The sequence below is a fragment of the Trachypithecus francoisi genome, unplaced genomic scaffold (assembly GCF_009764315.1).
Source record: "Trachypithecus francoisi isolate TF-2019V2 unplaced genomic scaffold, Tfra_2.0 Lachesis_group2, whole genome shotgun sequence".
Lineage (NCBI taxonomy): Eukaryota > Metazoa > Chordata > Mammalia > Primates > Cercopithecidae > Trachypithecus > Trachypithecus francoisi.
In genome coordinates, this window is record NW_022681465.1 from 112,882,963 (window position 1) to 112,897,991 (window position 15,029).

Below are 15,029 nucleotides of genomic sequence, written 5' to 3' on the forward strand. Positions count from 1 at the left end.
ACATACTATAAAATTCACCCTTTTAAAGTGAACCCTTTAGTGGTTTTTATTTAGTGTATTCAGAAGGTTATGCAACTATTACCACTCTCTAATTCTAGAAAAATTTCATCATCCAAAAAAGAAACCCTGTACTCATTAGCATTGACTCCTTACAGTTCCTGGCAATCATTAATCAACCATTTCCTGAGGCATCAATTTTGCCAAAATTCATTTAGTAAATAATCATTGTGTAGTTATTATATGCTATGCACTGTTTTAGGCATTAAGGATTCAATATGAAACAAGACAAAGTTCTTCCTTTTGAGGAGAAAAATACAACTTAAAACAGTGTTTTGACAATAAAAGCAGCTCAGATATATAATGGATTAGGATGCAAAAATGCATACATTTTTACAATAAAATATGGAACTTCAAGGTAATTTCCTGTTGGACCAGGTACTGCAAGCTCTGCCCCAGCCCTGTGGTGATATGCTTTCATTCTCCTTTGTGGCTGCAGCCAACATGAGCACTTTATAGGAAAAGGCCGAGAAACACTGCTATAATGTTCATCTGTATAATGAAGGGATATACATACAATGATTACAGGTTGAATCAGTAAACTAAAGGCTTGATTTCTAGCTTAGGCATCAATATTACCCAATTATTTATTCATTATAAATTGGTATACAATGGCTTCATCCATCCACTGAACAAATATTGAGTGGGTTTCTCATTAATACATGACGAAAGACATAAAAATATGTAAGATACATGGTCCTGATCTTAAAAGTTTTACTCAAATCACTAGATATATAAGAAAATATAATAATATATGAGAGTTTCGAATCACACATAACAGGCAAATTGCTTCTGGAAAATAAGAAAATTCTTCCATTATGTAATTTGTCCATTTTGTAAACAAAATGAAACACTGTATAAAAATGTTCAGCCTGGTGTGGTGGCTCACAGATTGCCTGAGCCCAGGAGTTTGAGCCTGCAATGAGCTGTGATTACACCTTTGTATTCCAGCCTGGGCAACAGAGTGAGACTATATCTCTAGAAATGAATACATAATAATTAAATAATAAAAAAAATAAAATACTCATGTCAGCCTGGAACTTACACTTGGATCACCTGTCTCTAGTATCTGAAAATATACCTAGATATCAAAAAAAGAGTTGAATTAATCTATTATCCAAAGTAAATTACAAGTAACTGTACTAACTTACTTTTCAGTGCCTCATTCATTTGTGCCTTGTGGTTAGCTGCATGATACCAGGTGATCTCAGCGCCATCTTCTGCTGTAATCTGGCTATTTCTCAGAAAATACTCCAGTATATTTTCACTCCAAGATCCTAAAATAACAGTTTTTACATGTAAATTAATATTGTTTTTTATAGGACAAAATTTTTTAAATTAATTTTGTTGTATATATTTAAGATACACATATGCTGTTATGTGATATAGATAGATAGTAAAAAGGTTACTATAATGAAGCAAGTTAACATATCCATCATCTCACATATCTATTTTCTCTGTGTGTGGCAAGAACAGCTAAAATCTCATTTAACATGAATCCCTTATATACAGTACAATTTTATTACCTGGAGTCCTCATGTTACACATTAGATCTTGACTTGTTCATCTTTTTTTTTTTTTTTTAAATTTGAGAGCAGGTACTGTTTATTAACCAACCAACTTAGAAAAATAATCATGGTAGACATCTTAGTCCATTCTTCTAATAAGCCTGTTGATCTGGTCCTCCCTGCTGCCAGCATCTCTCCCTTCTACAAAATGGGTGGTCTCTCAGCTAGGCACAGTGGCTCACACCTGTAATCCCAGAATTTTGGGAGGCTGAGGCAGGCAGATTACTTGAGGTCAGGAGTTCGAGATCAGCATGGCCAACATAGTGAAACCCCATCTCTAACAAAAACACAAAAAAGAATTAGCCAGGTGTGGTGGCACACGCTTGTAATCCCAGTTACTCCACAGGCTGAGGCATGAGAATCACTTGAACATGGGATGCGGAGGTTGTAGTGAGCTGAGATCACGCCACTGCACTCCAGCCTAGATGACAGGGCGAGACTCTGTCTCAAAAATAAAATAAAATTAAATTAAATTAAAAAATGGATGGTCTTTTTCTCCATTCCACCTCATGGATAAGATAATTTGAAGGGCCACAGGAAGTTATTTGCTTCTCTGAAGTATTTTCCAACAGTATAGATCTCATGAATCAGATCCTCCATGTAGATGATGCCGTATTTACCAATAGATCGAGCAACCAAAGTGTTATCTGTTAAAGCAATTCACTTCTTATTGATTTTGCCATAACCATGCTTGTAGATCACTGACTTCAGATTGGGGTACCCCCAAGCAATATACGGTTCTACAATCCTCAGCATGTTAACTGAAGCCTGTTGAGCTTCACAAAGGTTCCGATGAAGATTTCATGAAGGCGAAGAAGCTGCAACACCTTTTGGACCTTTGGGCTCACACCATTGATACCTCTGATCCTGAGGACAAACGCCAATTTGGGTTCTGCAGGTATATAGAAGTTGCCAGCTTTTCTTGCCATCCTTGCCATTTGAATTTCGGTTCTGTGTATCTGCCTATATTCCTTGTGACAGTGCTTTGCTTTTTCATAGATAAGCTTCCTCCTTGCCTTTCGAAGCATCTTTTGGTCAAACATCTTTCTCAGGCACTTGATCTTCAGCTCTGCGAAATTCCTTTGCTTTTTCTTAAGGGTTTCTGGCACAGCAGGAACCTTCTTGTCTTCTACACCTTCCACAGTTCCAGCCGGAAAAAGAGGCAATTTGCTCATCTTATATATCTGTTCTGTATCCTCTGACCTACATCTCCCCATTTCCTCTGCATCTCCCCTCCCTGTAGCCATTGTTTTGTCATCTATTTCTGTTATATTTGATTTTTTTAAATTCCACATATAAGTGAGATCATGCACTATTTTTCTTTCCGTGTCTGGCTTATTTTACTTAGCATAATGTCCTCCGGTGTCATCCATGTTGTGGAAAATGGCAAATTCTCATTCTTCTTTAGGACTGAATAATATTCCATTTTATCTGTGTACCACAGTTTATTTATTCACTCATCTATCAACAAACACTTGTTGTTTCCATATCCTGGCTACTGTAAATAATGCTGCAATGGACATGGGGGTGCAGATATCTTTACAAAGTGGTGATTTCATTTCCTTTGGGTATATGACCGGGAAAGGGATTGCTGAGTTATGGGGTGAAAAAAAAATTTAACAAAGCACAGACAAGATATTGAGGGATAATAACAAAGTAGTTAGACTGGGAAAAATATAAGATTTTAAAAATAGAGAACAAGTATTATGATGTGGCAAGTATATAATATAAACATGTTATATATTATAATTAGTAGACATAGGATAGTCTGAACATCAGAAGCATAAGAATGTAGGAAGAAACTAAAACTCAAGCATATATTTAAAAGCTGGAAATTACATATGATGTTCTCTACAATCCTGGTCCCAGAAATATAAGGACAACTGAGGTAAAGCCAAAGCTATATTTAAAATTCTAAGTTTTACACACTTGTTTTTTCTACCCGAAGCCCCATTCTACATTTGTATTAACAATTTAATATTTAAATTGGATATTTTACTGCATATCTACCTTCAGATTATTCTCAGCAACATCTATATGAGTGAGCAAGTAATCTCTTGAATTAGGATTCATAAGTTTATCTAGCATGTGCAATATACCTAATTCTCATATCCTTCAACTACTTTTTGGTATAACATATTTTCTCTTGATTAAGCATTAAAATTTGTGAGTTAACAAAGACTAAGATAAGTGGTAGCAAAAATATCTGAACCCAGATCCACTCCATACTATATCATAACATACAGGAAGAAAATGCTGAACAAAAGGTGTCCATAATTTTACCTCCCTAATCCTTGTTCATGCTTCGAACATTATATTAAGAGCCTAGCAAGTGGCTGCAAAGTCCCCAAGCATGAGATTCTTTCCTCTGTTAATTACTCGTTTGTTAACTCTGCCTAACAACAGTTAAAAATCTGAAACCGCTTCTTCTTTTTTTCTTTGTCTTTTTCCCATCTGCCATCTGTGGTGGAGCTGCCACCAAAACACAGATTTCGTAAAAACCCTTCCCGGGAAGACCACCACCCTCAAGGTTGAACCCTCGGACACAATAGAAAAGGTAAAGGCCAAAATCCAGGAATTCCTCCTGATCCACAAAGCCGGGTCCTTGCTGGCAAGCCACTGGAAGATGGACGTACTCTGTCTGACTACAACATTCAAAAGGAGTCTACTCTTTATCTTGGGTTGAGACTTTGTGGTGGTGCTAAGAAAAGGAAGAAGTCTTACACCACTCCCAAGAATAATAAACACAAGAGAAAGAAGGTGAAGCTGGCTGTCCTGAAATACTATAAGGTAGATGAGAATGGCAAACTTAGTCACCTTTGTCGAGAGTGTCATTCAGATGGTGCTGGAGTGTTTATGGCAAGCTACTTTGACAGACATTATCGTGGCAAATGTTGTCTGACTTACTGCTTCAACAAACCAGAAGACAAGTAATTGTGTATGAGTTAATAAAAGACGTGAGCTAACATCTTCTTTAAAAACCCTTCAAAAAACCAAAAACCTAAAACCTATCAGAAACTGCTGATAAGATATTGAGAAAAAGTAAAATTTGATCAGAGAATGGAGGGGCATATAAAGACAAATTCTAACTAACATACGAGGGACTTAGCAATCACTTCTAATACTGGGCTGCAGAATTTTAAAAAAAAAGGAGCGTTAGGTGGAGGATTCACTATCCCCAAAGCAGTCTCCCACTCAAAACACATGGCCCTATTTGGCATATATAATAGAGTCATAGACCTTTCATACTAAGATGGCAACACATGGCCATCATTCTTTAAATATTAAGGTAGCCATCTTAGATGGCACATTATTGATTGGCTATAACAAATATCCGACAATAGGAAAATAATTAAATCAGTACATATGCATGATAGAATATATGACTAATGTGGCTGTTAAAAATGAAGGCTTTCCCAGCACTTTGGGAGGCCGAGACGGGCGGATCACGAGGTCAGGAGATCGACACCATCCTGGCTAACACGGTGAAACCCCGTCTCTACTAAAAAAATACAAAAAACTAGCCGGGCCAGGTGGCGGACGCCTGTAGTCCCAGCTACTCGGGAGGCTGAGGCAAGAGAATGGCGTAAACCCGGGAGGAGGAGCTTGCAGTGAGCTGAGATCCGGCCACTGCACTCCAGCCTGGGCGACAAAGCAAGACTCCGTCTCAAAAAAAAAAAAAGGAAGGTTTTGAGATACACCAAATGATTTAGAGATCTGATAAGCATGCTGTTACCAGAAAAACCTAAATGTTGGTTAATGGTTCATATTGGATATTTCCACAGCACTTTTCAACTACACATACTGCATTCAGAATTTTTATAAAGGCAACCTACAAAGTGATAATAAAGTACCAGGACTCTATAATTTGAAAACATTTAAAGTAAAAAGTTTTCCTTACCCTTTTACTAAGTGAAATTGTTAGTCTGTATTAAAGCCACAACTGTATATATCTTAAAACTTAAAAGAGGATCCAATTACCTATGATCTAGGGTCTTAGTATTATTATTTAAACAGGCTGGAACTCTGAAAACAGGGCCAAGATAAAGGCAAAAATAATTGCAACTTTTTTAAGATTGAGTTTTTGAGCAGTTTATTTATTTATTTATTTATCTATTTATTTTGAGACAGTCTTGCTCTGTCACTCAGGCTGGAGTGCAGGGGGATGATCTCAGCTCACTGCAATCTCCGCCTCCTGCGTTCAAGTGATTCTTGTGCTTCAGCCTTCCGAGCAGCTGGGATTACCGGCATGCATGAGCCATCACATTGGCTACTTTTTGTATTTTTAGTAGAAATGGTGTTTCACCATGTTGGCCAGGCTGGTCTCAAACTCCTGGCCTCAAGCAGTCAGCCAACCTCAGTCTTCCAAAGTGCTGAGATTACAGGCATGAGCCACCGTGCCTGGCCTTTTAAGCAGTTTTCATTTACAGAAAAAAATTAGGCTGGGCATGGTAGCTCATGCCTGTAATCCCAGCACTTTGGTAGGTCGAGGTGGGTAGATTATCTGAGGTCAGGAGTTCAAGACCAGCCTGGCTAATGTGGTAAAACCCCTCCTCTACTAGAAATACACAAATTAGCAGGGTGTGGTGGCTCATGTCTGTAGTCCCAGCTACTCAGGAGGCTGAGACAGGATAATAGCTCAAATCCAGGAGGCAGAGGTTGCAGTGAGCTGAGATCATGCCACTGCACTCCAGCCTGGGTGACAAAGCAAGATTCCATCTCAAAAAAATTTTAAAAAAAATTAGCAAAAAGAGCAAAGTTCCCATATCATCCCCACTCTTCCCTCAATTTCCCCAGTTTTTGTTTTTTTGGTAATTACAAAATTGCTTTTATTTAAAAATCTCCAATTTTTAACATCTTAAAAATTAGTGTGGTATGTCTGTTAGAATAGATGAGCCAATACTGACATTTTGTTATTAACTAAAGTCCATAGTTTACATTAGAATTCACTCTTGGTGTCATACATTTTATAGGTTTTGACAGATGTCTAGGTGTACATCTGAGATAGCAGGTTCAGTTATGGGCCACTGGAATAAAGTGAGTATCACAATAAAGCAAGTCACACAATTTTTAGTTTCCCAGTACATATAAAAGTTATGTTTACACTGTTACACTGTAGCCTATTAGGTGTACAATAGGATCATGTCTAAAAACAATGTGCATACCTTGATTTTAAAACACTTTATTGCTAAAAAGTGGTAACAATCATCTGAGCCTTCCACTAGCTGTAATCTTTTGACTGGTGGAGGGTCTTGCCTCAATGTTGATGGCTACTGACCAATCAGGGTGGTGGTTGCTGAAGGCTGTGGTGGCTGTGACAATTTCTTAAAATAAGACAATGAAGCTATTGACATCAGTGGATTCTTCCTTTCATGAAAGATCTCTCTGTAGCACACAGTCCTGTTTGATAGTATTTTACCCACAGGAGAACTTACAAAATGACAGTCAATTCTCTCAGACTCTGCTGCTGCTTTAACAACTAAATGTATGTAATATTCTTTATCATCTGTGGTCATTTCAACAATGTTCACAGCATCTTCACCAGAAGTAGATTACATCTCAAGAAACTACTGTCTTCGCTCATACATAAGAAGGAACTCCTAGTTCATTAAAGTCTTATCATAAAATTGCAATAATACAGTCACATCTTCAGGCTCCATTCTAATTCTAGTTCTCTTGTTATTTCTTTTTTTTTTTTTTTTTTTTTTTTGAGACACAGTCTCGCTCTTTCGCCCAGGCTGGAGTGCAGTGGTGCTATCTCAGCTCACTGCAAGCTCCGCCTCCTGAGTTCACGCCATTCTCCTGCCTCAGCCTCCCGAGTAGCTGGGACTACAGGCACCTGCCACCATGCCTGGCTAATTTTTTGTATTTTTAGTAGAGACTGGGTCTCACTGCGTTAGCCAGGATGGTCTCCATTTCCTGACCTCATGATCCACCTGCCTCGGCCTCCCAAAGTGCTGGGATTACAGGTGTGAGCCACTGTGCCCCATCTTCTCTTGCTATTTCTATCACATTTGCAGTTACATCCTCTACTGAAGTCTTGATTCCCTCAAAGTCACCCATGAGAGTTGGAATCAACTTCTTCCAAACTCCTGTTAATGTTGATATATTTACTTTCTCCCATTAATCACTAATTTTCTTGATGGAATCTAGGATGATGATTCTTTGCCCACATTCATCAGAGAAATCACTACCTATGGCAGCTACTGATTTACAAAACATTTCTCAAATAATAAGATGTGAAAATCAAGATTACCCTTTGATCCACGGGCTGCAGAATAGATGCAAGCATGCAGGAAAACAACATCAATCTCTTTGCACATCTCCATCAGAGCTCTTGGGTGACCAGGTGCCTCGTCAATGAACAGTAACACCTTGAAAGAAATCTTTTTTTTCCTGAGCAGCGGGTCTCCACAGTGGGCTTAAAATATTCTGTAAATCATGCTATAAACAGATGTGCTGTCATCCAGGCTTTGTTGTTACATTTTTAGAGCACAGGAAGAGAAGTAGATGTAGCATAATTCTTAAGTACCCTGTGATTTTCAGTACAGTAAATGAGCACTGGCTTCCACTTAAAGTCACCAGCTGCATTAGCCCTAACAAGAAAGTCAGCCTGTCTTTTGAAGCTTTTAAGCCAAATATTGGCTTTTTCCCTCCGGCAATCAAAGTTCTAATGGCATCTTCTTACAATAGAAGGCTATTTTATTTACACTGAAAATCTATTGTTGGCCCTGCACAGTGGCTCACACTTGTAGTCCCAGCACTTTGGGAGGCTGAGGTGGGAGGATCACTTGAGCCCAGGAGTTCGAGACCAGCTGGGGTAACATGATGAAATCCTGTCTCTACAAAAAATACAAAAATTAGTAGGCGGTAGTGGTGTGTGCCTATAGTTCCAGCTACTTGGGGGGCTGAGGTGGGAGGACCGATTGACCTTAGGAGATCAAGGCTGCAATGAGCCATGATCTTGCCACTGCACTCCAGCCTGTGTTACAGAAGGAGACCCTGTCTTAAAAGAAAGAAAGAAAGAAAGAAAATCTACTGTTAGTATAGCTCCTTTCATTAATGATCTTAGCTAGATCTTCTGGATCACTTGCTGTAGCTTCCCTATCAGCACCTGCTGCTTCACCTTGAAATTTTTTGTTGTAGAAACAGCTTTTCCCCTTAAACCTCATGAACCAACCTCTGCGAATCTCCAGCTCTTCTTCTGTAGCTTCTGTACTTCTCACAGTCTTCACAGAATTGAAGAGAGTTAGGGTCTTACTCTGGATTAGGCTTTGGCTTACGGGAATGTTGTGGCTGGTTTGACCTATCCAGACCACTCAAACTTTCTCCATATCAGCAACAGGGCTGTTTTGCTTTCTTATAATTTGTGTTTTCCATAGAGTGGCACTTCTAATTTTCTTCAAGAGCTTTTCCTTTGCATTGACAACTTAGCTGTTTGGCACAAGAGGCCTCTCTCAGCTTTCAAAATGTTTTTCTCACTAAGCTTAATCATTTCTAGCTTTTGATTTTGTTTTTGTTTTTTTTCAGAGACAAGTCTCACTCTGTTGCCCAGGCTGGAGTGTAGTGGTGCAATCATAGCTCACTGTAATCTGAAATTCATGGGCTCAAGTGATCCTCCTGCCTCGGCATCCCAAGTAGCTAGGACTACAGGTGCATACCACCACGGCCAGCTAATTTTTAAAATTTTTTGTAGAGACAAGGTCTTGGTACGTTGCCCAGGCTGGTCTTGAACTGCTGGCTTCATGTGATGACCTCAGCCTCCCAAAGTGCTGGGATTACAGGCATAAGCCACTGTGCCCAGCCCTCTAGCTTTCAATTTTAAGTGAGAAACAGGTGACTCTTCCTTTCACGTGAACACTTAGAGCCCATTCTATGGTTATTAATCAGCCTAATTTCAATACTGTTGTGTCTCAGGAAATAGTAAGACCCTAGGAGAGGGAGAGAGACAGGAATATGGCTGGCTGGCGAAGCAGTCTGAACACACACCATATTTATGTATTTATTTTTTATCCTCGCCAAGCCGGCCAGCATGCACTGCCCAAGCCAGCAAGACTCACACGCCACATTTACAGATTCAGTTTGACTCTGTGGTGCCCCAAAACAATTATTATTGTAGCATTTAAAGATCACTGATCACAGATCACCATAATAAATATAATAATTTTTAAAATATAATAATTTTAAAATTTGAAATATTGCAAGAATTCCCAAAATGTGACAGACACAAAGTGAACACATGCTATTGAAAAATACGGCACCAATAGACTTGCTCAATACAAGGTTGCCACAAACCTTCAATTTGTAAAAAAGAAAAAAAAAAGAAAAAAAAGTATTATCTTCAAAGTGTAATAAAGTGAAGTACAATAAAACAAGGGATGCTTGTACAATGGCATGTATCCACCACTACAATATCACATGGAATCACAGTGTTGCTGCTCCAAACCTCGGTGCTTCCTCTATTTATCCCAACCTCCTTTCCCGTGCAACCTGTGGCTGTTTTCCAGTTACCATAGCAGGGTTGATTAGTTGGAACAGAAATGTATGCCTTGCAAAGCCCAAAATTTTATATCTGGCTTTTTACAGAAAAAGTTTGCTGACCACCAAGATATGGAAACAAGCTAAGAGCCATCAGTGGGTACATGGATAAAGAAAATGTGGTAGAGATACACAACGGAGTACTATTCAGCCTTAAAAAAGAAGAAAATTCTGTCATCTGTGACAAACGAAGAAACCTGGAGGACAGCATGCTAAATGAATAAGCCAGGTATGGAAAGAAAAACACTGCATAGTCTTACATGTGGAATTTCAAAAAGTAGAGCTTACAGGAGTAGAAAGTAGAGTGGTGGTTACCAGAGGCTAGGGATGCAGCTGGGGCAATTGGATGGGAGGGGAATATGTCAGTCAAAGGGTACAAAGTTCTAGTTAGACAGGAGGACTAAGTTCCCAAGATCTATTGCACAGCATGGTGACTATAGTTAATAACTCTGGGCATGCTGGCTCACAACTGTAACTCCAGCACTTTCGGAGGTCGAGGCGGAAGGACTGCTTAAGCTCAGGAGTTAGAGACCAGCCTGGGCAATGAAGCAAGACCTTGTCTCTACTACTAAATAAAATAATAATAACCCGGTCATGGTGCTGTGTGCCTGTAGTCCCTGCTACTCAGGAGGCTGAGGCAGGAGGATCACTTGAGCCCAGGAGGTCAAGGCTCTAGTGAGCCATGATTGCACCACTGCACTCCAGCCTGGGTGGCAGAGCGAGACCCTGTCTCGATAATAATAATAATAATACTAATAATAGTGTATTATATATTTTGAAATTCCTAAATGAGTAGATTTTAAATGCTCTCATTACAAAGAAATGATAAGTATATGAGGTGATGGATATATTAATTAGCCTGACTTAATCATTCTAACATGTATACATGTATCATAACATCACATTATACCTCACAAATATACAGTTATTATTTGTCAATTAAAAATAAAATTAAAAAAGAAAGCTTGCTATTTGCTGATCCCTGGAAGAGACAATCATTAAGGTTCCTTCCAGTTTCCAAAAGCGACTACCAGAATTGACTTACCATTAAAGACAGTGTACCATATGTCCACACAAACACTTGTACACACATGTTCACAGTAGCATTATTCACTATACCCAAAAGATGGAAACAACTCAAATGTCCATCAACTAATGAGTGGATAAAATGTGGTGTTTCATGCAATTCCTTTTCTGGCCACAAAAAGGAAAGAAGTACTGAAACATGCTACAAGATGGATGAATCTTGAAAACACTATGACAAGCAGAAGAAGCCAGACATAAGAGGGTCTATATTGGATGATTCCATTTATATGAAACATCCAGAATAGGCAAATTCAAAGAGATAGAAAGTAGAAGAATAGTGGCTCTGGGTTTAAAGGGTGGGGGATGAGGAAGTGTTTCTTTTTGTAAGGTGAAGATGTTTTAAAATTGTGGCAATTGTTGCACAAGTCTGTGAATAAGCTAAAATTAAATAAACAAGCTAAAACCATGGAATTATACTCTTTAAATGAGTAAATTGTATATTAATAGTATGCAAATTATACATCAGTGAGGATTTTTAAAAATTTATTAGTTTTTTTTTTTTTAAGGCTCTGGCTCTGTTGCCCAGGCTGGCATGTTCTTGGCTCACTGCAGCCTCTCTCCGGCTCAAGCGATTCTCCCACCTCAGTCTCTTCCTGAGTGGCTGGGTCCACAGGCATGTGCCACCACCATACCTGGCTAATTTATTTGTATTTTTTTGTAGAGACAAGTCCTCCCTGTGTTGCCCAGCCTGATCCAAACTCCAGGGCTCAAGCGATCCTCCTGCCTTTCAAAGTGTTCAGATTACAGGCGTAAACCACCATGCCTGGCCAGGATGGAACTTTTCACTATACATCCTATTGTGCCTTTTTAACTCTTTTACGTTGAGAATGTATTTTTTTTTAAGTAAGGGGGGAAAATGACATATAACAGAAGAATCTGGTTAAGAATTAGTTTTATCAGTTACTCGGTAATGAGAAGAAAATTTGTTTTTGTTTTTGTTTTTGTTTTGAGACAGAGTCTCTCTCTGTTGCCCAGGCTGGAGTGCAGTGGCGGGATCTCGACTCACTGCAAGCTCCGCCTCCCAGGTTCACGCCATTCTCCTGCCTCAGCCTCCCGAATAGCTGGGATTACAGGCGCCCGCCACTACGCCCGGCTAATTATTTTGTATTTTTAGTAGAGACGGGGTTTCACTGTGTTAGCCAGGATGGTCTTGATCTCCTGACCTCATGATCCGCCCGCCTCTGCCTCCCAAAGTGCTGGGATTACAGGCGTGAGTCATTGCGCCCAGCCCGAAAATTTGTTTTTTTAAAAATGGCATTTGTCAGGAATTGGACGTTTTTCACTTGTGCACACATTTCCCCCCCAAGATTCCGTAAACCTTGTATGGATTCAGAAGAGAACCTGGATTTATACAGCCTGTGAGTGAGAATGGTGTAAGTCCTGAGGGTGGGTTTGTCCCAGATTTGTTTGGATCCTTAGGAAAAGCAGGCATTAAAAGGATTTATACTGAGAAGTAAAGAGCCCAAGGGTTAAAAATGGAAAACTCTGAAGAAAATGTTCTATGGAAGTTTAGCACAGGTCTTAAAAAAGAGAAAAAAGAGAAGAGAAAAAAAAAGTTCACATTGATCACTTTGATCCAGTAATTTCAATTACAAGAATCATATCCAGGATAAAAACAAACCAAAAACATAACTGAGGAAGAACAATGCAAAAATGTTTATTACAGAATGAATTCTAACAAAACTAAACAGGAAACGACTGATTAACGTTCAACATTAGGAGACTGGTTAATTACAATATAACTGTATTGTATACAATGTAATTGTGTAAATTCAGTCATTCAAAATTATGTTTATAAAAACCTTGGTGACATGGAATAGTATAAGAGGCAGGATTTTAAAAATTATGTTTACCATGACCTTAACTCTATTTTTAAGAGTCAGGGTTGTTAGAAAATACCAAAAAGTTAGTAGTGGTGCCTGTGGGTATCAGCATTTGGGGAATTTTTTTTTTCCTACTTCCCTATACTAATATACTTTATAAATGTTCTATAATGACATTTATCAGGACCTGGACATTTTTCTCTTACACACACATGTTATTCCAAGATTCTGTAAACCGTGCCTCGATTCAGAAGAAAACCTGTATTTATACAGCCTGCTAGTCAGAATGGTGAAAGCGTGTATTATTTTTACAATTAGGGAAAAAATCTAAACTGAAGAAAGAACGCGTCACTGAGGTTGTCTCATGCCACTACTTAAACTTACAGAAAAGATACTGTAACCTTCAAGAGCGGAACTATTGTCCCGCAAGTTGAAGCACTTGATTCCAAGAGAAAACTTAAGCGAGCCGCACTCTGCCAGGTTTCCAGGCCGCGCGCTCAGCAGCGGGACTACGCCGGGCCGGGCCGGCCCACCGTCCGCATTCTCAAGCCTCCCCGTTTCCAAAGAGGAACCGACTGACCCAGACCGCCCCCATGCGGTCTGCGGAAATTAAGGAATTAGGGAAACGTCACATTCATTTCCTTCCAACCAAGACCTCAAAACACACTGACTCTGCCATTCTCCGACCTTCCCCTAACGCCTGTCCCTTAACGCCCACCCGGCAAACCAAGGTCATCGCCAGGCGATCGGGGGCGCGCTCCGAGTGCGGAGCGGGCTCCAAGCCCAGCCGCCCGGTACTGCGCGGCGCGCTCCCAGGTCCCTAAGCAAGGAGGACCGCGGGAGCGCACAAAGGGAGGGTGCCGCCGGCGGGGCCTCTCAAAGAGCCCCAGCTCCAGGCAGAGGCCGCGTGCTTGGCGCTTACCTGGGCCTCCAGCGGATGCTGCCATGGTGATGACGCCCGCCGTCCGCGCAGGCGCCCGGCGGCTGGCGCCCCTGCTAACCGGGCACTGGTGGCAGGGAAATTCGACTCCACAAACCACAGGCCTCCTGCAGGGGAAGAGCCAGGCGGGCGCCAGCGAAGCGGAACCAAATGGAGCCGCGGCACGCAGGCGCAGAGGCTGGCGTTCGCGGTTGGCCGTGCAGGTGTTGGCGAAGCGCTCCTCCGAAAGCTTTCGGAAGCAGGTGGTAGCTCTGAAGATAACGCTGCGTTAGAGAATACTGCGGCGGAGGATGGAACTCCGATTGAAAGCAGTTGCTGGAGTGGAGCACGAATTTCAAAAGTTGGATATATTTTCTTTTAAATGTTAGTAATATACTAAAAGGGTGTGGAATCATTACTGATAAAAATCAGTGTTTCTGGCCGGGCACGGTGGCTTACGCCAGTACTCCCAGCACTTTGGGAGGCTGAGGTGGGCGGATCACTTGAGGTCAGGAATTCGAGACCATCCTGGCCAACATGGTGAAAACCCGTCCTTACTGAAAATTTTAAAAATTATCCGGGCATGGTGGCGCGCGCCTGTAATCCCAGCTACTAGAGAGGCTGAGGCACAAGAATGGCTTGAACCGGAGAGGTGGAGGTGAGCCGAGATCGCACCACTGCACTCCAGCCTGGGCGATAGAGGTAGACTCTGTCAAACAAACAAACAAACAAAAAAAAAAACAAGAAACAGTTTTTGTACAAAGTTACCGAGCAGATAACCTGAAGTTTTCTTCTCCCCTTCTGTCTCTCTACCAGTGTTCACTCAGAAAACGCTCCCAGCAACTGGGTTCTCCCATCCACTGTCTTTCTAGCCCTCCTTAACTCATTCCTTTCTGATGCCAAACTAGTGATCAGAATTAGCAACAAAGCTCTGCCATTTTCGGCTTCTGTGACCAAAAAACTCAATCTGCCAGTGGTAGAGTTAGGATAACTATTATCACCTGACACATAATACAAAGGGGAGCGATTCTTGTCCAG

General features: G+C 40.6%; 1 protein-coding gene and 2 pseudogenes across 2 annotated transcripts in view; 1 reads left to right on the top strand and 2 right to left on the bottom strand.

Annotated features, from left to right (window-relative positions):
- The window catches only part of FAM151B (family with sequence similarity 151 member B), a 52,757-nt gene extending 38,158 nt beyond the window's left edge, over positions 1–14,599 (bottom strand). The window contains exons 1-3 of one of the 2 annotated variants that reach the window (XM_033180150.1): positions 13,995–14,599; positions 7,882–7,999; positions 1,209–1,334 (exon numbers count right to left, since the gene is read on the bottom strand). In XM_033180150.1, the coding sequence (XP_033036041.1) occupies positions 1,209–1,334; positions 7,882–7,954 (199 nt within the window). In that variant the 5' untranslated portion in view covers positions 7,955–7,999; positions 13,995–14,599. The remainder of the gene's footprint in view (positions 1–1,208; positions 1,335–7,881; positions 8,000–13,994) is intronic. The other variant, XM_033180151.1, reaches the window with a different exon arrangement.
- On the bottom strand, positions 2,025–2,872 carry LOC117065381 (annotated as a pseudogene).
- Positions 3,712–4,635, top strand: LOC117064648 (annotated as a pseudogene).
- Positions 14,600–15,029: the final 430 nt, after the last annotated feature.